General features: G+C 41.1%; 1 protein-coding gene across 3 annotated transcripts in view; it reads left to right on the top strand.

The window, feature by feature from the left end:
- ddi2 (DNA-damage inducible protein 2) overlaps window positions 1–26,050 on the top strand; it is a 40,286-nt gene extending 14,236 nt beyond the window's left edge. The window contains exons 3-10 of one of the 3 annotated variants that reach the window (XM_043675756.1): window positions 2,672–2,932; window positions 5,026–5,152; window positions 9,216–9,343; window positions 10,162–10,290; window positions 11,327–11,430; window positions 19,283–19,472; window positions 20,400–20,460; window positions 23,216–23,303. In XM_043675756.1, the coding sequence (XP_043531691.1) occupies window positions 2,672–2,932; window positions 5,026–5,152; window positions 9,216–9,343; window positions 10,162–10,290; window positions 11,327–11,430; window positions 19,283–19,472; window positions 20,400–20,416 (956 nt within the window). In that variant the 3' untranslated portion in view covers window positions 20,417–20,460; window positions 23,216–23,303. Of the gene's footprint in view, window positions 1–2,671; window positions 2,933–5,025; window positions 5,153–9,215; window positions 9,344–10,161; window positions 10,291–11,326; window positions 11,431–19,282; window positions 19,473–20,399; window positions 20,462–23,215 lie in introns of those variants that run through there. The other 2 variants (XM_043675755.1, XM_043675757.1) reach the window with 2 other exon arrangements.
- The last annotated feature ends 679 nt before the right edge of the window (window positions 26,051–26,729 follow it).

The raw sequence follows: 26,729 nt of genomic DNA, 5'->3' as shown, positions 1-26,729 counted from the left end.
TCAAATCCATCGAATTCAGCACCGCCTTCCTAACCTGCAATCCTCTTCCCGACCTCTCCGCCCCCCCCCCAGTCTGACCTATCACCCTCACCTTGACCTCTTTCCACCTATCACATTTCCGACGCCCCTCCCCCAAGTCCCTCCTCCCTATCTTTTATCTTAGCCTGCTGGACCAACTTTCCTCATTCCTGAAGAAGGGCTAATGCCCGAAACGTCGATTCTCCTGTTCCCTAGATGCTGCCTGACCTGCTGCGCTTTTCCAGCAACACATTTCCATCTTTGTACAAGTGCTGCGTTATTAGTCATTCATTTCCTGTACCTGAAAATGAGTAGTGCAGATGCTGGAAATCAGAGTCTAGATTAGAGTGGTGCTGGAAAAACACAGCAGGTCAGGCAGCTTCCGTGGAGCAGGAAAATCGATGTTTCGAGCAAAATCCCTTAATCAGGAATGAGGCAGGGAGCCTCTGGTGTGGAAAGATAAATAGGAGGGGGGTGGGGCTGGGGAGAAAGTAGCTAAGAGTACAATAGGTGGATCGAGGTGCGGGTGAAGGTGTTAGGTCGGAGAGGAGGGTGAAGCGGATAGGTGGGAAGGAAGATTAGCAGATAGGACAGGTCATGAGGACAGTGCTGAGCTGGCAGGTTGGAACTGGGGTAAGGTGGGGAGAGGGGAAATGAGGAAGCTGGTCAAGGCCACATTGACGTCCTGGGGTTGAAGTGTTCTGAGGCAGAAGATGAGGCGTTCTTCCTCCAGGTGTCGGTGGTAAGGGAGTGGCGGTGGAGGAGGCCCAGGACCTGCATGTCCTCGGCAGAGTGGGAGGAGGAGTTAAAATGTTCGGCCACGGGGTGGTGGAGTTGATTGGTGCGGGTGTCCCAGAGATGTTCCCTAAAGCAAGTCTGGTGAGTTAGCATTAAAGGCATCACTCCTGGCTTTAGTAATCCTGGATTAGGGAGGTGAAAATCCGTCAAATTTCCTGCTCCTGATTGATATCATGTTGAAAACTATATGGGCAAGTGTGTGGATTTTGGACAGAACTGGGCTCGGATGATGTGTTCTCTTGTGCAATATTTTGTGGGATCATTATCCAAAGTCATGCATATTTAACAGTCATATGGATGGAGTAAAGGAGTGTTCAGTACTTATGGAACATGCTGTGCAGGGAATCAAATGCCTTCATTAGAGGAGAGTTTGTTTGCAAGAATTTGTAAGGGACAAAGATCTGTTGGGATGTTTCCTTAATTCTTTAAATGAGACTATGCTAAACATAATATCTGACCTGGAATGGTCTATACCCATGCAACAGTTGTTAGAGTTCATGCAGTGTGTGCAACTTAATCCTGTCTCAAATACAACAGAAAATACTGAAGAAGCTTAGCAGATCTATCAGCATATATGGAGAGAAATGGAGTTCATATTTCAAGTCCACTAACCCTTCTTTGTATCTCAGTTGGAAATATTTTTGAAAGCTTTTGTACAGGTCTAATGGAGCATCCAGTAGGTGGAATCATGCTATTAAATGCCATTAATGATGGCTCTATTGCCATATAATAGCACAGAAAGGGTCAATTCAACACAGTGCCTTTGCTGACTGTTTGAAAGAGCTGATCAATTAATCCTACTCCTGCTTTTTTTTCCCATGATGAAACAATTTTTAAAATTCATTCATGGGATGTGGATATCATTGATTGAATTGACATTGATTGCCCTCCTCTAATGGATTGCTCAGCCATTTCAGAGGGCAGTTAAAAGACCACCATAATGTGGTTCTGGAGTAACATGTACCCAGATTGGATAAAGACAGCAGATTTTCCTTCCTAACAGTCATTAGTGAACTATATAGATTTTTACAACAATTGACAATAGTCTCCTGGCTACTACTAACAGGCTTTTTTAAGTTCAAGATTTATTAATTGAATTCAAATATAACCATCTGCAAATGGGATGATTTGAATTCATGTAACCAGAGGATTTGCGTTGCTCTCTGGAGTATTAGTTCAGTGATATTACTGCTATCACTGCCTTCCCTTCCCTCTTTTTCGAGAGTATAATTCTCTCTTGAAAGTTACTGCTGAACTCCTTCCACAGTGTCTTTGGATAGTTCACTCCTGATCACAACAAGCAAAATCATTATCTTGCCTTTCTCGGAATACTTTCCAAAATTATCTGAGATCTGTCCCCTCTGGTTTTGAGCCAATGGAATCAGTTTCTCTCTATCTATGAAAGCCCTCTGTTGAATCTTCTTTAACCTTCTCTGCTTTAAGGATAACAGTGTCACTTTTCCAATCTCTCATCTAACTGAATATCTTCATCTCTGGTACCATTCTAATAAATCTCTGCGTGCTCTTCATGATCATGACATCATCTTAAGGTATTTCAGCTGATGCTTAACGAATAAAATCTAACACATAAATTTCTTGCTTTTACACTTTTAATCATAAAGCCAACAATCCAGTATTGATCCTATGAAGGACATTTAACTTTGATTGTTGCTCATGACTGTGGTATAGTTTTCACTTTTTGTTTAGCTTGCTAATAACCATGCTGTTTTAAAATATTATTCCGGCGGTTTGAGTAGTTTGTAAGTGTTCACATGATATGGGCACTATATAATATGAGGTTTACCTGTTGCCTTTCTATATTTTAGTTTGATATATCTTTCATCTCGTCCTTTAGGACTTCCCAGGATTGATTTCAGTGGTATCTCAGTGCCTGGGTCAGTAGGACACAGAATGCCTGCGTCTGGAGTAGCTAATCAGCAGCCACCAAAGCCACCTTCCAGTAGCTCTACTTCTCCACCCCCTGTTCCAGCTCCACACAGTTTGGAAAATAATCCCACTTTGTTGCGGGACATGCTTTTGGCCAATCCACATGAGCTATCGCTATTGAAGGAACGGAATCCTCCTTTAGCTGAGGCGCTTCTTAGCGGAGATCTTGGTAAATACAGAAATTCTGATTTGTCATTTATGTTGGTCTCCCTTATGGGTATGCTGCTGTTCTTTACAATTGTCTCGTGAGAATTTATCACAAGATAGAATTTGTTACAAGACTGCTGTATATTACTCAGCAGGCTGATAAAGGTTTCTCACTATGTAACTATGGACTTTTAATTGCTAAACATTAAATAATTAGAATGTTGGGAAATTGAATCTGGTAACTTTCTTCAATATAACGAGCTAACAAATATTCACTACCCAGTTAGAAAAAGACTTTCAGGCATAACTTTGCGATTGTAATCTGTATTAATTTCAGATCTTTTCTGTATTATAGTTGAGTCTTCTCAATATTGTAGTCCTATGGCTGCTAAAGGACACATTCTGTACAGGTTTTTCCTGGTTACAGAATGGTGAGGGATGTTTAAAAATCAGCAGAAGTGCTGTGCTACGTTTGGAAATATGAACAGGAAGGAGGTAAAGAGGATGAGTTTACAGATGTTTGTGACTTCTTATATTCTGTCTGAGAAGTTATGTTTTTGTGAGAATGGAGTGAAGAAGTGAGGCAGGTGTGGAACAATTTCTTTTTCTTGTAAAATGCAATGGGAAACTGGAAAGAGAGAAGTTTTCATGATTTGATTTATTTCTTCATTTTATTATTCACCAGTTAAAATAAAACACAGACCTTGAAAAGAAAATTGACAATTTTAAGAAGTTTGTCTTGGCTCCACTTTTGCCTCTGAATCAGAAAAAAATAGATTTGTGCCCAGCTCCTGAAATTTGAGCACATAATCTGAGCTGAAATTTCAGTACAGGACTGAATGGTGTCTTGGAAGTGCAGTCCTTCAGAAAAGGTGTCAAATCAAGACCTCTCCTTCCCTCTCAAATGGACTTACAAGCTCCCAGGATACTGTTCCAAGAGCAGACAGGTCTCTCAATGTTATTATCGATATTTATCACTGAAGGCACAAAGCAAGAACAGATGATTTGCTCAATAGACAATAGGTGCAGGAGTAGGCCATTCTACCCTTCGAGCCTGCACCACCATTCATTATGATCATGGCTGATCATCCTCAATCAGTATCCTGTTCCTGCCTTATCTCCATAACCCTTGATTCCACTATCCTTGAGAGCTCTATCCAACTCTTTCTTAAACGAATCCAGAGACTGGGCCTCCACTGCCTTCTGGGACAGAGCATTCCACACAGCCACCACTCTCTGGGTGAAGAAGGTTCTCCTCATCTCTGTCCTAAATGGCCTACCCCGTATTTTTAAGCTGTGTCCTCTGGTTCGGGACTCACCTATCAGCGGAAACATGTTTCCTGCCTCCAGAGTGTCCAATCCTTTAATAATCTTAAAAGTCTCAATCAGATCCCCTCTCAGTCTTCTAAACGCAAGGGTATACAAGCCCAGTCGCTCCAATCTTTCAACATAAGATGGTCACTTATCTCATTGCTGATTGTATGGTTTTGCTGTGCTCTAATTAATGGCTATTATTTCCCTTACAGCATCCATTATAGCAGCATCTAGATCTCAAGAAGTACTTGAGTGCCTGTAAAATATTTGCAGTATTCCAAGGATGTAAAAGACATGATATAAACTCTTTCTTCCGTGATCATGACGCACTCAAGAAGTTACATTATGACTCACAAATGACCACTTGGATGAATAGCCAAAAGATAGAACTGTACCCTGATGACAGTTCAATTGCTTCAAATGTGGAGGGGATGATATTTGCATCTTAAGATTTTAGACTAATTCAAACAATATAGCATAGTGAAAAGTTACATTAACAGCTTTCCTCACATCTAATTAAATCGGGGCAGAAAAGCTTCATGTTATTGATTAATATTGAGCTAAAGCAATCAGTTGTTTGGCTATGATCATTACTAACCTGCAATCTTCTTCCCGACCTCTCCGCCCCCACCCCAGTCTGACCTATCACCCGGGGCAGAAAAGCTTCATGTTATTGATTAATATTGAGCTAAAGCAATCAGTTGTTTGGCTATGATCATTACTGCTCATTCATTGTTGTATGCTCTGTACTGTCTCAATAGTTAAGCAGCTCTTTCCACTTTGTGCTATCTCTTTATATAGATAAGTTTACAAGAGTGCTACGAGAACAGCAATTGGAACGAGCACGGCGAGAACAGGAGAGGATCCGACTTCTGAATGCTGATCCCTTTGACCTGGAGGCACAAGCCAAAATTGAAGAAGACATCAGGTAAAGAGCTGTTGCTGAATTTTTCTACTTGACATTTTGTTATGAACATTTTATGTTCAGCTCTTGTACGAAACATTTAAGATATTTTGGTGCTGATAAAGTGCTCTGTGTTGCAGGGATTTATTTTTCTTTACTCTTTCCTATTTTTCTTACACTTTGAGCATTTACAGTTGTCTGAATTAAGTTGTTCCTGGCTGCTTATTTAAAAATTTTAGTCCCTACATGAGGATTGAGAAAATTGACTAGTATTCTGAGGAAGAACGAAATGTAGGAGGAGTGATAGTACTGATTAAAGAGAAATTGTGGTTCTGGAGAAAGAAGATATCCCAGAGTAGTCAAGGACATTGTCAGTTTAGCGAGAGCTAAGGAACAAAAAAAGGTGCATTACATTGCTCTGTTTATAGGACAACAGCTAGTGGGAAGTTATAGAGAAGTGCAAAATTATAGGGTAGTTTAAATGGGGGATTTTAATTATCCAAACATAGTAGTAGTGTAAAGGGCACGGGAGGGAGCATGAATTCCTGGAGTGTATTCGGCAGAATTTACTGCACCAGACTATCAATGAGAAAGGAAGCACTGCTAGAGCTGTTTCTAGGGAATGCGGTGAGCCAAAAAGATCAAAAGTCAGTGGGAAGAATATTTGCAGGTGGGTGGGGATAAGTAATCTCTGTATCACAATGTTTAGCGTGACTATAGATAAGAAGAATCCAGGGAAAGAATGACTTTTTGGGGAGACTCAACTTTGTTGGAGTAAAATGGATCTGAGTCAAAGGCGAGCAGGAAGGATGGTAGATGACCAATGGGCTACCTTCAAAGAATGGTTCAAACATGGTCAAGTTTTATTCTTTCAAAAGGGAAAGATGGCAAACAAATCTCAAGTTCCCTGAATGACAAAAAGAAGCATAAATTTTGACTAGTAAGAAACGGTGTTCTTGTGACAGATGTCAAGTAGAAAACTCAATTAAGAGCTAGGCTTGTATAGAAATTCATATTGATGTTGAAAGGCAAATGACAAAAACAAAGAGGGAAGGTGAAATAAGCTAATATAAAAAGGGAATTGAAAAATCTTCTATAAGCATACAAACAGTAAATGGGTAGTAAGAGGAGAAGTGGGGCTCATCAGGGGCCAAAAAGACAATTTATAGTTTATAAAATAGAGGCAGAGAAAATGGCAGGGTAATAGATGAATATTCTGTGTTTGTTTTTAACTGAACAGGCCATGGTGAAGGAGGGGAGAATTCAGTCACTAAAGAGTTTAAAATTGATACTGAGGAGTTAATGGATAGGCTTTTTGTAGTTAAGTTTGACAAGACACTGAGACTGAATGAGATGCACACTGGTGGAAGTATGAATGGAAATTGCAGAGGCACTGGTAATCATTTTTCAATCTTCAGACTCACATGGTGCCCGAAGACTAGACAATTGCAAACATTATACCCTTCTTTAGTAGAAGATGCAAGGATAACTTAGCAACATAGATTTGTCAGTTTAACTTTGGTGATTAGAAAAAGAAACAATAATCTGCAACAAAATTAACAATCGCATAGGCGAACGCAGGTTAATTAAGAACTAGTGTGGATTTGTAAAGTGAAAAACATGTTTAATTAACTTACTAGAGTTTTTTGATGAGTTAACAGAAAGTTTTGGTCAGGGCAGTGCTATTGATGTGAATTTCCAGAAGGCATTTGATACAGTGACGTGCAACAGGCATGTGACTAAGCCCATACCTCATGGAATAAAAGGGAAGTGCCAACATGAATATAAAATTGGTTGTGATAGGAAACAGTGTTGTTGATACTGGATGTTTTTATGCTTACAGTAAGATTTCTTGTAGCATTCATCAATGGTCAGTATTGGGAATCTTGTTTTTCCTAATATTAATTATCTGAACCTTGCGGTACAGGACACAATTTCAAAGTTTGTGGATGATGTGAAAGTTATAAGCTGTGAGGAGAATAGTGGAGAACTTCATAAGGGCATAGATAAATTGATGGAGTATCCTCGGCTTCTGTACTCGTAAGTGATTTGGACAGAGTTGAGTATCCTATATGGCATTCAGTACAAAATACAATGAAAAGTTGCTTGTATATAAGCACCATTCACAGAAGAAAATAAGGAAAGATAATTTAGAGAGTCCCAACTTTTCCTTCTCTGCTGCTATAGCATACTGCCGCAAGAGTCCCGCTCTGGGCTACACCAGCCCATGCCATGCGGCTGAAAGAGTGTCCCACTCCAGGCTTTTCAGCCCACACTATGTCGCCGAGAGAGTCCTGTTCCAGGCTACACCAGGCCATGCCATGCCGCCGAGAGTGTGTCCCACACTGAGCTTCCCAGCCCATGACACGCTGCCATCGGGGGCCTAACCCACGCAGAAACCAGAGTCCCTGTCCAGGCTTCACAGGTCGACTGTCTGACTCTGTAGCCATGCTGTCTCTGAAAACGCCACTGCCACTCCGGAGCTCGTCGAAGCCACCTCCTGCCAAAGGCTCTCTCTTTAAGGTAAATTTGAGGAAAAAAAGATTGGATAGAAGGAAGAAAAGGAGGACATGTCCAGGCACAGGAGCCAAAATGCTGCCTGCTCTGCTGCCACCACCTTGAGAGTAAATGAGGGTTAAGATGTTCCCACTTGAGAAAGGATCGAGAACAAGAGGAGACAGATTTTAAGTAATTAGTTGGAGAAACAAAAGTGATGTGGAGAAAATATATTCACACATTCAGTGGTTAAGGTCTGGGGTGTCTAACCTGAGAGTATGGTGAAGGCAGGTTCAATCAAGGCGTTAAGAAGAAAATTAAATGGTTGTTTGAAAAGGGCAAATGTGCAAGTTTACAGAGGGATGACAGGAGCATAACACTACATAAGATGCTTATTTGGAGAGCTGATGCAAACATAATGGGTCAAATTGCCTCTTCCTGCATTCCTACTCCTGAATGCCCCCTGCTGGCACATATGTTGACCTGTAGAAAATTAAACTTGATTGTGATGCACTATACAGTTGAATGGCCTGTCAACAGATTCTTGAGTTTGATAAGAATCATGGCTATTTGTGCAAGGTACCATTTTTTTGATGAGAGCCTGTGGAATCATATGTTTTCAGAATAGATGAGGAGAAGGTTACAAAGAAAAATATTTTTTAAGTCGTCTTGTGTTTGCAAATTGTTAGAGAAATATTATGTTGGTTCTGGAATTTAAGGAGTATTTTTATTACTTCTGCCACTATACCTTTAGCAAGTTTTGCCACTGCAGTTGAGAAACAGCTGGAGAGTTTTGACCACGCACTGCTCAATTGTCCACACCAACTAGCCACAAAAAGACATGACCCTCTCTAACTAGTATCCTCACATATGAATGAGGCAGGACACCACTTCAACTGGGACAATGCATCCATCCTAGGACAAGCCAAACAAAGACATGCACGAGAATTCCTAGAAGCATGGCATTCCAACCGCAACTCTAACAACAAACACACCGAGTTAGACCCCATCTACCACTCCCTGAGAAAAGGAACTGGAAGTGACTTCACTACAGGAAATAACATCACCACAGGAAATGGCATCACCAACCCAAAGCAACCCAAACATATAAATAGAAAGCAGGAATTTTCAGCATTGCTTCGCATGAGGTCCATTAAAGATGTTACCTAGTAAGGTAATGAAACGTCTGGAAATGAACCTTTCAGCTCAGCAAGCAAACCTACATCCAAAACTGTTCAATTTTCCTAATGCGTCTGCAAATAGTCATCCGTTGTTTATAGATGTTAGTTTACCTGGGCAATGAAAATTGGAAACTGGGTCAGCTTTTCTTTCCGGTCCCATCTTTTCGCAATACATGTACTGATGTAATTGTTGCTTCTCAGTAGTATTCACCATATTCCCTGAGCTGTTGGAAATAAAAGTAGACACAGAAAAGGAGTGAAAAAGGGCAGCTTTGACAGTGCAGTCCTAACTGTAGACATCTTTACCTCATGTGATCTATGGCAGTGAATTTTGCCTGCTGACTGCATAGCTCTGACGTCTTGTGGTGCCTTATTCTGTTGTTCTGTTCATGGAAACTTTTGTATTTCAGACAGCAGAACATTGAGGAGAACATGACAATTGCAATGGAAGAATCGCCAGAGAGCTTTGGTCAGGTGGTAATGCTCTACATTAATTGCAAGGTTAATGGCATGCCAGTCAAAGCATTTGTAGATTCAGGTAGGTTCATATGTGCACACAGAGATAAATTACACATTGTTGCTGAGTTAGTTTGAAACAGTCATTATAAAGTCCTGGCAGCAGTCGATCAGGCTGAGTTGAAAAGTAGAATGGGTAAATGTTTAGAGGAAAATATGTACTGGAACAATATCAAATGTACAAGATTCCTGTGTCTGCTGTGATGGTACAGAGGAACGAAACTTTGAAATACTATTTGTTGAATGATGTGAAGGAGCCGGTGTTTAACTGCGGTGGATAAAGTTTAAAAAGTGTGTGATTTTTAACTTACGTTTGTTGTACACATACGATGACTATTTGCAGTTATCCTCCATTCAGGGCATTAAATACACAATTGTTGCTTTGCTCATACATTCTCCACATGCACATTAGTACACAATTGTTAATCCTCATTACTTAATCACATGACTGCTCCTTTCATTTGTTCTCTAGATAATTAGGTCAGTTAGATCAGTTGGCTGGATGGCTGATTTGCAACAAGGAGTGCAACCAACACTTGGGGTTCAGTTTCCATACCAGCTGATGTCGCCATGAAGGTCCCACCTTCTCACTTAAGGCATGGTGACCCTCAGCTTAAACTCTCAACGGTTGTGCCTCTCTAATGAGAGAGCAGTCTTTTAGTCCTTTTACCACTCGAGATAAACACTCCAATTGTTGAAGGAAATCTTTAAATTGGACTGAACAAATTACCTTTAGGCATTTCAGCAAATGGGGCTGATCCTCTTTTAATTGGAGTTGTGAGCTAACAGCAAAGTTGTGCATCTGAATATATTGATAAGTCTATACTGTTGCTGATACAGGAGCACAGATGACAATCATGAGCCAAGCATGTGCTGAGAGGTGCAACATCATGCGCTTGGTTGACAGGCGGTGGGCAGGAATTGCTAAAGGTGTTGGAACACAAAAAATCATTGGCAGAGTTCACTTGGGTAAGTCATTTTGACATAATACCTGGCAGCCTTTTTTGTTTTTCTCCTGACAGCAGACTTTCATTACTACTGTTTTGGAAAGTAAAGCAGAATATCTGTTGTGCTATGAATTTTAAATGGTTGGAAGGATTTGTCTGCACATATAAATTACCATTATTGCACAGCTAACAGTGATGAATATGAAGTGGTGTTATGATTTTAAGGTTTTTTTTCCCTCGTAATCCTAAGATAGCTTATTGGCGAAGGTTTTATGTGGTACATCGCTATTTCTGATCTATAGTTATCTGATGTCGCATTCAACCATTTATAGTGAATTGGTCTCCATTTATGCTGCCAAATATTGAAGGAAGGATCATAACGCTATTGAAAACATTACAGTGAAAACTAACCAAAAATAGTGTGCTTGCCCAAGATAAAAATACTGCCAGCATACAAGGACGAGGCACATAAGTAGGGCATTTGACCCTTTGAACCTGCTGTTCCATTCAAGACTAAATATGTCTAAACCTCTATCTCACTTTACCTTCTTACACTATCCTGCTATCCTGTAATTCCCTTGGAACCCAAAAACCTAACAATCTGCATCTAGACTATGCTTAACAACTGTGCGTCCATGCCTTTCTTGGATAGCTAATCCCAAATATACACAAACCTTTGAGTGAAAATAAAATTCTGAATTTCAGCTCCAAATAGCTGATCCCTTATTCTGAGGTGGTGAGTCCAAGTTCTAGGTTTCTAAGCCAGGAAAAACATTCTTCCAGCTTTATTCATGACTCATGGTGCTGGATGTGTGCCACTTAGAAGTTTCTCTTTGTTCTGGTTGTAGAGTTGGAGTACCTTCCAGTAGTTTCAGAATAGTGTTATCAGCAACTGCAGAAAGAAAGGGCTCTGTGTCATTAGATGCAGAAAGGGAACTATGAGCTAAGTTACATAATTGTGCACATAAGTGTGTAAAAGCCACAGGGTATTGAGTAGTCACTTGGTGTTGGTGTTCAGTTCAGTTCAGCTGGTTTTAATTGATATATTGTTGTTACAGCCCAGGTACAGATTGAAGGTGATTTCCTCCCCTGCTCTTTCTCCCTCCTGGAAGACCAGCCAATGGATATGTTGCTTGGACTCGATATGCTCAAAAGGCACCAGGTAAGAGGCAAACAGCAATTCCAGATAGTGTAGCTAAACTCATTGAGGTGAGGGTAGCACAGTTCAAAATTGGGAGCTGATATTCCATGAACCATCAGTATTGTTTCTGATCTTGCTAGGCCATTAACCCATGTGTAGAACTTGCACTCTAGTATTGTAAATTGTTTCAAGACTTCTTCAAACAAATTTTATTTGTAACTCAAACTGAAAGAACTATGGATGCTGGAAATCAGAAACAAAAACAGAAATCGCTGGAAAAGCTCAACAGAGCTTTTTGGGTGCATTGAGGAAGGGTTACTGAACCTGAAATGTTAACTCTGATTTATCTCTACAGATGCTGCCAGATCTGCTGAGCTCTTCCAGCAATTTCAGTTCTTTTTGTAATTCACTTGCTCCAGATATCAAAGGCACAACAGGTTCCTGCTTGTGCTTGCTATCAGAAACTTGCTGGGCAGTTTGGATGTACTCATCAAATTGTCTCATTCTTATCCTGCTGTTCTTTCAGCAAGAACATCATCTGAAAACTGGTGGGATCGAAAGAGCAACTGTGGATTTCTCACTTGACCAACCTAGCAGACCAAAAGAATCTGGGGCCAGTTTACTGTACTCCTATGGGTCCCACAAAGAAAGTTTAGGCATTTCCTGCCAAATCTTTCTTCTAGACCTCCTTATTCCAACTCCAATTCTGAGGTCCTCCGGCATCCCTACCCTGTAAATGACATGAATCATGTTTTTTGGTTCTGGACTATGGTGACCTGCTTCTCCTTGACATTGTGTTCCTACCCTCTGACCGCCAGTTTCAGGCAGGAGCCTGATTTGCCCATGAGGCAAGCCCCCTTGCTGAGGTTATGTTGATTTACCAACTGCCTTGGGACACATTGCCACGAGTCAAAATTAGAGCTTTGGAACCCAAGCTAATAGGCTTTGTGGGTACAAATTAGGAATAAAAAGAAGCAGTCAGATTGCTGGGACTGTATTACAGGCTGACATTCTTGATGAAGGGCTATGCCTGAAACATCGACTCTCCTCCTCCTTGGATGCAGCCTACCCTGCTGTGTTTTTCCAGTGCCACCCTTTTCAGCTCTGTATTACAGGCTCCCAAATAGTCAGCGAGCAATAGAGAAGCAGATATGTAGATAGCTCACTAAGGTATGTAAGAAGAATAGGGTATTAGGATTAAATCTAAGCTCTGCAGTCCTGCCACTTGTGATTAGTGGTGGAAACTAAGTAACTCACTCGAGGAGGGGGTTCCACAAATATCCCCATCATCGATAATGGGAGAGCCCAGCACATCAATGCAAAAGATGTGGTCGAAGTATTTGCAGCAGTCTTCAGCCAGAAGTGTCAACGAATGATTCATCTCGGCCTCCTCCAGTCATCCCAGGCATCACAGATACCAGTCTTCAGCCAATTCGATTCACTCCATGTGATATCAAGAATCTGTTGGAGGTACTGGATAGTGCAAAGGTTATGGGCAACATTCTGGCAATAGTACTGAAGACATGTGCTCCAGAACTTGCTCCTGCCTGAGCCAAGGCCTTCTAGTACAGTTATAACACTTGCAACTACCCGACAATGTGGAAAATTTCTCGGGTATATCGCATGACACAAAAAGCAGGACAAACCTAACCTGGACACTTATAACCCCAACAGTCTAGTCTTGATCATGAGTAAAGTGATGGAAGATGTCATCAACAGTGCTATCAAGTAGCACCTATTCAGCACTAACCTGCTAATTGATATCCAGTTTGGGTTCTGCCAGGACCACTCAGCTCCTGACCACATTACAGTTTTGGTCAAAAAATGGACATGAGAGCTGAATTCCTATGGTGAGAGTGACAGCCCTTGACATCAAGTCTGCATTCAACTGAGTATGCCATCAAAGAGCCCTAGCAAAACTGGAATCAATAGGATCAGGGGTCAACCCCTCCACTGGTTGGAGTCATACCTGGCACATAGGAAGAAGGCAGTGGTTGTTTGAGTTCAGTCATCTCAGCTTCAGAAGATCTCTGCAGGAGTTCCTCAAGGTAGTGTCTTCGGCACAGCCATCAATGATCTTTCCATCATAAAGTCAGAAGTAGGAATGTTTGCCGATGATTTTACCATGTTCAGCACTATTTGCAACTCCTCAGATACTAAAGCAGTCTGTGTTCAAATGCAACTAAATTTGGAGAATACTCAGGCTTGGGCTGACAAATAGCAAATAACGTTCACACCACATAAACCCCAGGCAACAACCATCTCCAATAAGAGACAATTGAACCATTTCTCCTTGACATTCACTGGTGTTGCCATCTCTGAATCCTCAACTATCAACATCCTTGGGCTTACAATTGACCAGCAGCTCAACTGGGCATGCCACATAAACACACTGGTTATAAGAGCAAGTCAGAGGCTAGGAATACCACAGGGAGTAACTCACTTCCTCACTCCTTAGAGCCTGCCCATCATGTACAAGATACAAGTCAAGAGTGTGATGGAATACTCCCCACTTGCCTGGATGTGTGCAGTGCCAACAACACTGGAAGCATGACATCATCTAGGACAAGTGTTTAGATCAGAGTGGTGCTGGAAAAGCATAACAGATCAGGCAGCATCCAAAGAGCAGGAAAATCAACGATTCGGGCCAAAGCCCTTCATCAGGAATATCATCCAGGACTAAGCAGCCCACTTGATTGGCACCATATGCATAAAAATGCACTCCCTGACATTCAGTAGTAGCAGTGTGAATATATACAAGATGCACTGCAGAAATTTGCCAAAGATCCTTAGACAGAACCTTCCAAACCCAGGACCACTTCTATCTAGAAGGACAATGGCAACAGTTACACAGGAACACTACAACCTTTTTTTCATTCATTCACAGAATGAGGGTGTCACCAGCATTTATTGCCCATCCCTGATTGCCCAGAGGATCGTTAACAATCAACCACATTGCTGTGGCTCTGAGTGACATTTACGCCAGACCTGTTAAGGATGTTAGTGAACCAGATGGATTTTTCCTGACAATTGGCAATAGATTAATGATCATCATTAGATTCTTTAATTCTGGATTTTTATTGATTCAAATTCAACCATCTGCTGTGGTGGAATTTGAATCTGGGTCCTGGGATATTATCTGGATCTGTGGAATAACAGTCCAGCAATAACACCATTAGGTCATTGTCCACTACAAGTTTCCCTTCCAAGCCACTCAACATGCTGACTTCGAAATATATTGCCGTTCTTTCACTGTCTCTGGGTCAAAATCCTGGAATTCCCTCCCTAATAGCATTGTGGGTCAACCCACAGCATGTGAACTGCAACAGTTCAAGAAGGCCGCTCACCACCACCTTCTGAAGTGCAACTAGGCACAGGCAATAAATGATGGTCAGCCAGTGACGTTAATGTTTAGAATGAATTTTTCACAAAAATGATATTAGTAAATTTCAACTTCCTAAGGATTAATTGGGATAGTCATAGTATAAAAGGTTGATAGGGGTGGATTTCATGAAATGAATTCAGGAGAGCTTTATATGTCAACATGGAACAGTGCAGTGTTGACCTAATTCTGAGAAACAAAGCTGGACAAGTGGTCAATTGATAATGACCACAATGCAGAATAACTTAAGTTTGTTAGATAAAAGGAAAATGATTGTCTGCAAAATAAGGTTTTCAATTGGGGAAAGGCAGATTTTATTAAAATAAGGCAGGTTCAGGCCAAAGTAGACTGCCAACAGTTACACTGGGGAAATCTACAACAGAACAGTGGGGAGCATTTTTTTTTTAAAAATCAGACAATAAGACATAGGAGTGGAAGTAAGGCCATTCAGCATATTGAGTCCACTCCACCATTCAATAATGGCTGATGGGCATTTCAACTCCACTTATCCGCACTCTCCCTGTAGCCCTTAATTCCTTGTGAGATCAAGAATTTATCAATCTCTGCCTTGAAGTCATTTAACGTCCCAGCCTCCACTGTGCTCCAAGGCAATGAATTCCACAAGCCCACCACTCTCTGGCTGAAGAAATGTCTCCTCATTTCCATTCTAAATTTACCAACTCCAATCCTAAGGTTGTGCCCATGGGTCCTAGTCTCCCCGCCTAACAGAAACAACATCCCAGCATCCATCCTTTCTAAGCCATGCATTATCTTCTAAGTTTCTAATAGATCTCCCCTCAACCTTCTAAACTCTGATGAATACAATCCCACAATTCTGAGCCATTCATTGTATGTTAGGCCTACTATTCCAGGGATCATCTGTGTGAATCTCCGCTGGGCACGCTCCAGTGTCGGTATGTCCTTTCTGAGGTGTGGGCCCAAAGTTGGATACAGTATTCTAAATGGAGCCTAACTAGGCCTTTACAAAGTCTCACAAGCATATTGCTGCTTTATATTCCAACCCTCTTGAGATAAATGACATTACATTCGCTTTCTAAATCACGGACTCAACCTGCAAGTTAACATTTAGAGAATCCTTGTCTAGCACTCCCAGATCCCTTTGTACTTTGGCTTTATGAATTTTCTCACTGTGTAGAAAATAGTCCATGTCGGTATTCTTTTTTCCAAAGGTGCAAGACCTCACATTTGCTCATGTTGAATTTCATCAGCCATTTCCTGGTCCACTTTCCTAAACTGTCTAAATCTTTCTGCAGCCTCCCCACCTCCTCAGAACTACCAGCCTGTCCACCGAACTGCGTATCATCGCCAAACTTTGCCAGAATGCCCCCAGTCCTTTCATCTAGAACATTAATATATTAAGTGAACAGCTGCGGCCCCAATACTGAACCCTGCGGGATACCACTTGTCACCAGCTGCCATTCCGAAAAAGAACCTTTTATCCTAAGTCTCTGCCTTCTGTCAGACAGCCAATCCTCGATCCATGCCAGGAGCTCACCTCGAACACCATGGGCCGTCATCTTACTCAGCAACCTCCCATGAGGCACCTTATCAAAGGCCTTTTGGAAGTCTAGATAGATAACTTCCATTGGGTTTCTCTAGTCTAACCTACTTGTTACCTCTTCAAAGAATTCTAACATGTTTGTCAGGCATGACCCTGCCTTGCTAAATCCATGCTGACTTGTTCTAATCCGACCCTGCACTTCCAAGAATTTAGAAATCTCATCCTTAATCATGGATTTTAGAATTTTACCAACAACTGAGGCTAAATGGCCTATAATTTTCCATCTTTTGTCTTGATCCTTTCTTGAACAAGGGGATTACAACAGCGATTTTCCAATCATCTGGGACTTTCCCTGATTCCAGTGATGTTTGAAAGATCACAACCAATGCCTTTGCTATTTCCTCAGCCACCTCCCTCAGAACACTAGGATGTAACCTATCGGGGCCAGGAGATATATCAAGTTTTAGACCTTTTAACTTTTGTAGTACTTTCTCTTTTGTAATGACTACCATACTCAACTCTGCCCCCTGACTCTGCTTAGTTGTTGGGATATTACTCACGTCTTCCACTGTGAAGACTGACGCAAAATACTCATTAATTTCTTCAACTATTTCCTTATCTCCCAGCACTAGCCTTCCTGCATCAATTTGGAGCAGTCCATGTCTACTTTTGTGTCTCGTTTGTTTCTTATATATTGAAAGAAACTTTTACTATCATTTCTAATATTACTGGCTAGCCTACCTTCATATTTGATCCTCTCCTTCCTTATTTCTCTCTTTGTTGTCCTCTGTTTGTTTTTGTAGTCTTCCTAGTTTTCTGATTTCCCAGTGCTCTTGGTCACTTTATAGGCTCTCTCTTGCGGAAACGTCGATTCTCCTGTTCCTTGGATGCTGCCTGACCTGCTGTGTTTTTCCAGCAACACATTTTCAGACCAAATCAATGGAGACTAGTGGAGTATAGAAAGTGCAGGGGGTATCTTAAGACAGCAAAGAGGGGGGGCATGAGAAAACACTGGTGGGTAAAATTTGGGAGAATGTATTCAATATGTTGAGGGAACGAGGATAGAATAGGAACCAAAGGAGCAATCTGTGGTGGAGCTGGAGGGTGTTGTTCGGGTGTTAAATGAGTCCTACATCAGTAGATCCATTTCGGGTGGAGGGTGGCAGAGATTCTGGAGCAGATTGACATAGGTATTGGCAGGCTTAAAAGTGGAGATATCCCCAAGGATGAGATGTATCCCAGGCTTCTGGGAGAGACGAAGGAGGAAGTTACAGCGGCCCAGACCCCAATTTTTACTTCTTCTCTGACCACAGCAGAGGTGTCAGAGGAGTAGATGATAGCTAATGTGGTTGCACTTTTCTAGAAAGCTGGTAGTGATAAATCTGGAACTTACAGAGTGTCGAGTCCACATCAATGGTTGAGAAACTATTGGAGAAAGTTCTGAAGGAGGGAATTAATTTCCAATTGGGGAAGCAGGATTTGACGGGGATAACATGATTTTGTCAGAGAGAGATCATGCCTAACAAATTTGATCAGGTGTGTAGATAAAGATAATGTGCTTAATGGATTTTAGCAAAGCCCTTGACACAGGTGAGAAAGAAGATAAAAGTGCACGGGACTCAGACTAACCCAGCCAGATGGGTCCAACATTGCCAAAGTGTTAAGAACCCTTGGTGATTGTAGAAGGCTGTGTGACAGCAGGCGGGTGTTCAGGATCAGTGCTGGGTCCCTTATTGTTTGTAGTGTGTATAAATGATATCGAGGAGAATGTGAGGGAGCTGATAAGTATGTTTGTGGTGGACACCAAGATTGGCTGAGTGGTTAATAGTGAGGAATAAGGTGTTGGTTACAAGAAAATAGAGGTGGGTCATGTGGGCATGTCAGCGCCAGAAGGAAGTTGATCTGAAATGTGTGAGGTGATGCACTCAGAAGAAGTGACAAGCCAGTTGAATATTCAGTGAATGCAAGGACACTCGGAAGTTCAGAAGAACAAAGGGATCTTGGGGTGCTTGTCCACAAATCCCTCAAGGTGGCAGGACAGGTTAATAGGATGGTTAAGTAGGCTTCATCAGTTTTGGCATAGATTATAAGCAGGGAGGTTATGTTGGAACCATACAAAACATTGGTTCGGCCACACTCAATATGGCCACAGTTCGGCCCCACAACTGTGTGCAGTTCTGGTCACTTCATTGTCGGAAGGATGTGACTGCACAGTGGGGGTGTAGAGGAGATTCACCAGAATGCTTCTTGGGTTGGAACATTTTAGCTATGAAGAGAGGCTGGATAAGCTGAGTTTTGTTTAGAGCAGAGAAGGCTGATGACGGTTATAATGATTGAAGTTATAAGATTGAGGGGTGTGGACAGGGTGGATAGGAAACAGCTTGTTCCCCTTAGTTGAAGGGTCAAAAGGAGGGGACGTAAATTTAAGGTGAAGGGCAGGAGATTTAGAGGGGACTTGAGGAAGAGTGTTTCTACTCAGAGGGTAGTGGGTATCTGGAATACACTACCTGGGAGGTTTGTGAAGGCAGGAAACCTCACTACCTCCTGAAAGGTGCATGGATGAGCATTCAAAATGTTATAACGCTCAAGGCTAAGGGCCAAGTGCTGGAAACTGGGATTAGTGTAGATAGATTGGTGCAGCCATAGTGGGCCCAATGCTCTCTTCTGTGTTATAAAACTTTATGAAACTATGGCACTTTAGTGAAAAACTGGGGGTGCTTGTGCAGGAGTCAGTGCCTTCAGGGAAGGAGAGAAATTTAGTTAGAAAAACCCTTCAAGCTGTTATCTTAATTAGTGTACATGGTCTGCAGCAAACGCTACCTGATCAAAAGCTCTCCATATTAAGACTACTTTTTGTCTCATTTATTAAAAATTAAACTAATTATTAATGGTATTAGTTGTTCATTAGTTCATAGATTATTTTAGTTTACAGGTTTTAAGTGTCTTCGCTCTTCTTATTCTGTTTGAAGTGTTCAATTGACCTGAAACGCAATGTGCTAGTTATTGGCACGACAGGAACAGAGACACGCTTTTTATCTGAAGCAGAGCTTCCAGAGTGTGCCAGGTTGGCATATGGTGTTCCACGAGATGATCTTCGCCCTGAGGAGCTGGCAGACGCAGAGCTGGCTGAGGCACTACACCGATCGGCAGAGGAATCTGGTAATTTTGCAAAAGGTTTTTGCCTTTAACAGAATTATGTAAATATTGATTTTAAAATTGATGATGCCCAGTGGACTACATGGTTATTTTAAGGCAGAATGTTCCCTGACCCAGCCATCTAAATTCATGAATAGTTAGTCTATAATCAATATCTCACTTGATGGATACTGAGTTTCACAATCATTTAGTAGCAAGAAGGTAAGTAGAAACATTTTCTTTTAGTCTTTTACACAGCTTACTCAAAATTTTGTGTTTCTCATTTTATTTTTGGCTTTATAATGGTTCTGCTGGGGTTTAATACCATGGACACCAGCAGACTCTGTTACCTCTCAAAATGACAAACTTGTTTCTGAGATTAGACAACATTAGCAGGCCCTTCAATTATGAAGGTGTTCTGAGCTGTGTCCACCCTTGCACTCATTCAAATGCTACATGCATGACATGACAAGATTCTCCTCAGAGGCAACTTTAATAGACCCTTCTTTGGCAGCAGATAAGAGCAAATTAACTCAGCGTGTCCTGGAGATTGGACTTGGCGCATTTTGCGCTGTGTGGCTCAGTGTTGTCAGACAGTTAAAACCATATGGATCTACACGACTAAGGGAAGTAAGGGCCTGTTATCTTCCCTATTCCATTTTGTTATATTTCAGTATGTCTGTATCATCATGTGTGTACTTCTGAATATCAATGTCTTGTTATTTTTTTTCCTGGTCAGTCCAATCCCCAGGCCAGCTTCAGAAGCTGGGAGTGTTAATGGAATGACTACTGTCTAATAATATCACTCATACATGTGTTGTGGTGTATGTGTGGAATGGTAGTCTGTTTGATGTCCATGGTGATTTGTAATACTACATGCATGCTGCATGCCTCAATTGGCTAATCAAGTTTGCTGTTTGGTTTGTTTTGGTTTTTCTTTTATTCTAACAGGACGCCGGCATCACTGATGCATGTTGCACTTTTGCTGTCCATGAAGATGATCATAGCCCAGGTATTTAATGTGCTTTTACTTTTAGATGACTAAGTGTTTGTTACGACAGCGAACCATCTTGTATGGAACTACGTGGCTTATTTCATAGTTTATCTTCTTATTTTCCTCATTATGTACTGAAGCTGAATCAGATCGTTTCATTGGTTTGATGTCATCCCAAACAGTAAAATTCAAATTTGATTGGATTTTGGTATCTTGGGGCATAATTTAAACTGATTGGCTGAATTTGCATTTGTTTTTGTACCATGGCAAAACCATCCAGCTATTTGTTTTGACCAAGTGTTACATTTGTACCTTGTTCAGGACACTCTGTGCTTTCAGTTAGTCCTTGCTAGCTTCCTGTCTCTCTCCCTCAAAGGTCAGTACATCTCTACACCTTCATAACACCCAATAATGGATAAAGTTCCAGCCATCTCTACAACAATACAGTGGGATTTTGTAATGCTGAGTACAAATGGAAAGGTTCTGCCTGAAATCACTAAGCCCTCCTCGAACATCCATATCATACAAGTATACGTTCAAGATATAACATCTAGATTCTATTACAATTCTTGTTACTAAATGATCTTTCACTAGAAAATGCATGAATCAGGGCCAGAGTTCCTCAGTTAAAGGACTTGATGAGCTATTTAACACAAAATGATAGGGATATAATTCTGTGCCTATTTTATGTGCTCACCACTGTTAATCAATGACAAACTGTCAAAACAAATCTCCTTTTGAATAAATTGGTGCAGAATTTGGTGGTAAAATAATGACACATTCTGAGTGCAAGCTGTTATCAGTGCTTTTTTAAAAGAAATAACTATGTCAGCAGCAGTAATTGTGAATTTGACACGATGTCCATCACCTTTGTTCAAAAACATGCCCTTAGGGAAACACATTCTTTATCTATCATAACATAATTTTTTCCCTTTAATGCCCCATGTTTGCATAATCTGCCATTGTATCCTTTTTTGAGATTGAAGAGTCTAACTTGTCAGATGGGTGCCTCTATTGACCAGCTGTTCAGTAAGGGACCTAAAAAAATAACCCAACCCAATTCTTCACTTCCTAACTGTTCACTGTATAGTCTTCCTGATCAACCAATTGGATCCGAATGATTGTTTCATTTTTTCAGCCTTGCTAACTCAATTCAGGCATTCTGTATTCACAAGTTAACTGGCTATTCCCTACCAATCTGAATTTTCATTGAATTGTAAAGAATTATGGTGGCCATAATTGTTTATCTTTGGAAGAGCAATCCAATTAGTCTCACTCCCCTGCCCTTTCTCCATATCCTATTTTGTTTCCTTTTTGAGTCTATATACAGATTCTTTTTGGAAATTATTATTGAATGTCCTTTTGAGGGATTGCACTCTAGGTGGGAAAGTAAATTGTGCTCAGCTGTCCTCTGATTCTTTTGCTGATTATCTCAAATCTGTGTCTTCCATCAAAGCTTTTCAAAATTTTGAGCCTCTATTAAATCTTCCTTTTGCATTTTCTGCTTCAGGGAGAATAATCCTGCTCACCGTTCTTGATTATTGTTAGCACAGATGCATAAAGTTAGCACAGAGTGGAAGCTTCAGATTTAATGTGTGATATGTGGCTCCTTTGCAAGTAACAAAATTGTGTAAATAACTTGTCAGATTTTAGACTACAGTAGTTGTTTGCAGTTGTGTGACACCATACTGACAAGCTGTTTACCTCTGACAGTAAGATTCCATAATGGAGTAAGATGTATTTCAAACTGCATTTAAGGTCCAGTGCAGCTTGAAGTCACCACATGACAATCAGTCTTCAGGGAATTTTGGTCTACAGCAAGTTGAAGCATTGTTGCCTGCTAATAACAAGTACCTACGATTCAAATAAGCACTTGAATTATAGCAGATTTCTGAACTCTGACATCTGATTTGGGTGTGAGTCTGAAGCCTAAATTTTGGGATAACACTCACTCATTGTGATTATCCCTGGAGCAGCCAGTTAATGGCCAAAGGGCAGGCTCTTCATTCAATTAAGGACTGCAGTTGGGTTCTTAAAGCTGGAGGACTGGAAAAAGTTTATAAAGCTTATGAGAACAGATAAGTGAAGGTGAAAGTCAACTCCCCAGCTTTTCACAATTTAAACTGAGAAATGGCTTTTGTGGGTAGTCTAGAAGTGTTAAAATAGGAATATGGGGGAGTGTACAACTTCTGTACATTATGAGCTTTGGTTGCTGCTGCACACAGGCAGGGAGGGTTCAGGTCTACCTGGAACCCTGACCTCTGCTATCCAGAAGCCATCTCCAGACAATAATTTTAACCCCCAGAGCCTGTGGAAAACTAGACCTCCTTTAAGTGGCTGGATAAGCGGCCCACCCCTTGCAAGCAGGTAGGCCTGCTGCACACCATTGCCACTTTTGTGGAAGTAGCCCAGGATGATTTGGAACTGGGGAAACCAGTAGGCCATATGGCAATTTTTTTTCCCAATTCTGGCCTTGCCTTGGGCCAAAAACCAAGCTTTGTCGGTTAAGTAGGGTAACTGTTTTTTGAGTTCTGAGCTCTGCAGTAACAATAATTGAGCTAGTGTTGTTTGGTGAAATGCTATACTGACATTTAGCCAAAGAAATTAAAGAGCCATCTATATAAAAGTGGTCATTAACATGTATGTGTGGTGCTAGTTTGGTAACAAATAGAGCAAGGTTTAACATTAGAACTGCTGGATTATTTAGTCGTATTGTGGTTTGGAATAAGATGTCTACATTGCTGTAATCTGAAACTTTTTTTTCTGTTTTTAGGAAAAGAAAATGGCAAAACTACCTCATTGGAAAGCCCTTCATTACCAGCACCTCACCATCTTCCTCTCCCACTTCCCATTACAAGAAGTGACCTATCTCAGGCCCCCAAACCCCAAAGTCATTTGGACCGTTCAATTTCCGTCCCTGCTAGCCTTCCTTCACAAAACCACAACAAATCAGAACTTACAGATGTAAAAAGCCTTCAGCTCACTCCTGAGTGCATGGAACCCCAGATAGAAAAGCAGGCACTGTCAGGATCATTGGACAATACGTTGACCCCTCTGTTTCCTTATAAACTGTCTGCTCCTTCTCAGGCATCAGTAGGGAAAAACCACATACCACAGGGTGAAAGCGTTCCTTGCAGCTCACAAAACGTTTTGAATTATCCAACTTCAGATACCAATGATGAGCCTCTGCCAAAACGTGTCTTGCCAAACACGAGTCTGTATGAGGTTGGCATGAAAAAGGGTGACACCACACATTTTACAACCAAAGCCTGGCAGGAAATCACAAACAAAGAAGGTTTAGAGGAACCTCCAACAAAAAAAATTGGAGAGATTTCTTCAGCTGTACAATCAAATAGTGATCTTGTGTCTGACCTGGGTTTAGTTAACAGACCAAGCCAACAAGCCTCACTTGAATTGGCTTTTGCTGCTGGTTCTAAAATAAATGAAGTGCAGCAGGGCACTGAGTCTGGAAAGGGGATTGATGATCCTGACAATCTCGTTGAGCCATTAGATATGGACTTGGAAATAGCTGAAAAAGATCCATGTAGCTGTCCAAAGAGATTTGAGACTGATGAAAGACCATTTGATTCTTTAACTGGAAACATTGAAATCGATGATGGTGAAATTGTAAACTCTACTCAGCAGCAGGTTGAGGAAATTAGTTATTCAGCATCAAAAAAGACAGGAAAAAGTGGACAAAAGGAGAGAAACGTCCCTGTTTCAGATCAGCAATTGGAGGATAGACATTTAAGTTCAAACTCCTCCATGGCTCAGGTGAACATGCCTGTTGAGTTACCCAGTGGCTGTGTGAGAGAAAAATCTGAACTTGCTCTTGTCACTGATAAAAAGCATGAAGAGGTACATCTGCCGACTGAAATTAAACAGTCTTCCTCTGAGGAGGATCAGAAAACAGACTCTGATTCACACTTTTCTCCAGTGGCTGCTTTATTTGAACTGCATCAGAAGTTAGTCGCCTCCTGTCAGGACGTTTCTTTGAAGATGTCTGTCAGCTCAGAGGACAACCATCAGTCAGACACAACAAATCAGGAACAAGATTTTCATCTAATGGAGGTATCTGAAGAATGTTCAGATAATAATTCCTTGAGTAGGGTGTGTGTCAGTGCAGAGGTGGATACTGTTGCTGTCGAAGAGGAAAAGAACCCTTTGTTCACGGCTAATTCCAAAATTTCTCTGAAAAGAGACAGAAGTGTGGAAAGCACCAGTGTATTTCCAGAAAATTCCACTTCAGGTGTGACACGAGTTAAATCTGATGAGACTTTTGTGCAAGAATCAATGGATAAGGCTGCAGCTTTTATTATTGTGTCTAAAGATCTAGCAAAGGAAATGGAAGTTTCCCCTACTGAGGAATCTTTGCAGACTCAAGAATTACCTGTAAACCCACCTGATTCTGCAGCTGCTGAAAGCGGCCAGAACTCTCAAAGTAATGGCGCACATTTACAAGAAATGACAAATAATGTGGTCTGCTCTTTGGAGAACCCAGAGGTTTTAGCTACTTCCATGACATGGGAAGGGACTATGGAAGCCAACATGAATCATCCTAATAGACATTCTTTGGTTAGTCCTCTGGAAGTGCGCCCCCTAGCTTTCCCAGCTGCTAACGTTGCACGAATAAGACAATCAGGATTCACTCAGCAAGAAGCAGTGGAAGCCCTTGAACGTTTTCATGGCAATACAGACCTGGCGCTTCTGGTTCTCCTTGCAAGAAAAATTGTAGTTCCTATTTGAAGCTGTCAAATAAGAGTTTGTGAAACAGTAACATTTGGCGTACAATGGATACTTCGTTTGGTAAAAAGGAAACATGTTTCAATCGGAATCATTAATTTTGAATAGTGTTGGGAAAGACCTGTTTTAGCCGTTGGTGTCATCGGTATCATTTGTCACTGGCAAACTGGTTATTGTGGTCAAGTTGCAGCAACGTTAGTATTTGATTTCAGTGCCATCCTCGATACCACTTCGCTGAAATATTCACTGGTAGCCTATAAGCCATCAAACCTAGTCTATTCAATACTGGCCTTTATGCAGTTTAAACTGCCTATAATTTTAACTGAATGTTCTCCAAGCACAGGAGGATATAGCAAGAAGTTTGGCATGACAAGGAGAAGAAGAGACACCGGTTTGAATCCTTGGAAGATGATCTACGTGTACATGGGTATCCATGGTGGAATCATGTTAGATTTAAAATTTTTGCAAGGTCAGTTGTCGACATTGGATTTGGGATTTGCTTGAATGTTTGACTTAACCATTGTGAGAAGTGGAAAGTCTCTATCATGTTTCCTCCATAAAGATAAAAGTTCATGTTCTCACCTTCTGAGTACACAAATTTTTAGAATTCTTTTACTCTTTTATAGCCTTTGTTAAATCTGACACAGCAACACCACCTCTGCTGGACGTATGTCACATTTGAGGCACATTCAGTATTCACAGTTGGTTTTTAAAAATGTTTTATGAAGGTGTTTGTGCTGTTTTTTTTCTTAAATGACAGTAGTGCTGTTGCTGTAATCTTCAGTGGCTGCTCAGTGCAACCTATGGTCTTTGTTTTTCCTTTCTTAAAACCAAATAATTAAAAAAAAGTTATTGCCAAACAAAACATTGGTCATGTGTCAGCTGGTGCTAGTGGTTAAAATAGTATCTACATGAAGAACTATGAACTGTTTCTGTTTCTTGCTTTTCAAAGTTGATATCAGATAAAGGTGCAATGATGAAGTAGCAGGTTAAAGGTGTGAAGGAGGGCGGATGGGAGCAAACAGGAAGAAAATCTTGATTCTGTACTGAAATAAAAACCTATAAACTATTCAAGGCTGTAATCTGGACTTTCAGGGCTGAATCTTTAATTTCAGGAACTCATGGGTTGGGGTCATGACAGAAATTAAAATGTATAAACGTGGTAACAGTAACCAGGTCCATTGACTTCCAGTTTTAACAGAGGCAGGATGTGTGGTAGCAGAGAAAGGGTTTGCTTGTTGAGGCCATGTGCCTTTGTTTTCATACTATCTATTTTTAACCTTAGACAACTAAGTATCCCAGACCTTGGGAGATTCAGCAGCTTAAATAATATGAAAAAAAAGTGTCTTTACAACACAGCTTGTGGGTTAGGAGTGCCTCCTCCAGAGCCAAAAAAAACAGAGTAAATTGCAAACCTGCCCCCACCCCCAACTCCCACATGAGTTGTCTGCATCACTGAACAGTGTCAAACTCACCTGTGATTCCTTCTGTGATAAGGATTACTTCAAGCCATCTTGGAACTCTTCACGCTGCGGCAGCCTGAG

Source organism: Chiloscyllium plagiosum, chromosome 34 (genome assembly GCF_004010195.1).
Source record: "Chiloscyllium plagiosum isolate BGI_BamShark_2017 chromosome 34, ASM401019v2, whole genome shotgun sequence".
Classification (NCBI taxonomy): domain Eukaryota; kingdom Metazoa; phylum Chordata; class Chondrichthyes; order Orectolobiformes; family Hemiscylliidae; genus Chiloscyllium; species Chiloscyllium plagiosum.
The sequence above is the reverse complement of the archived record's forward strand: the minus strand, read 5'-3'. Positions and strand labels throughout refer to the sequence as shown.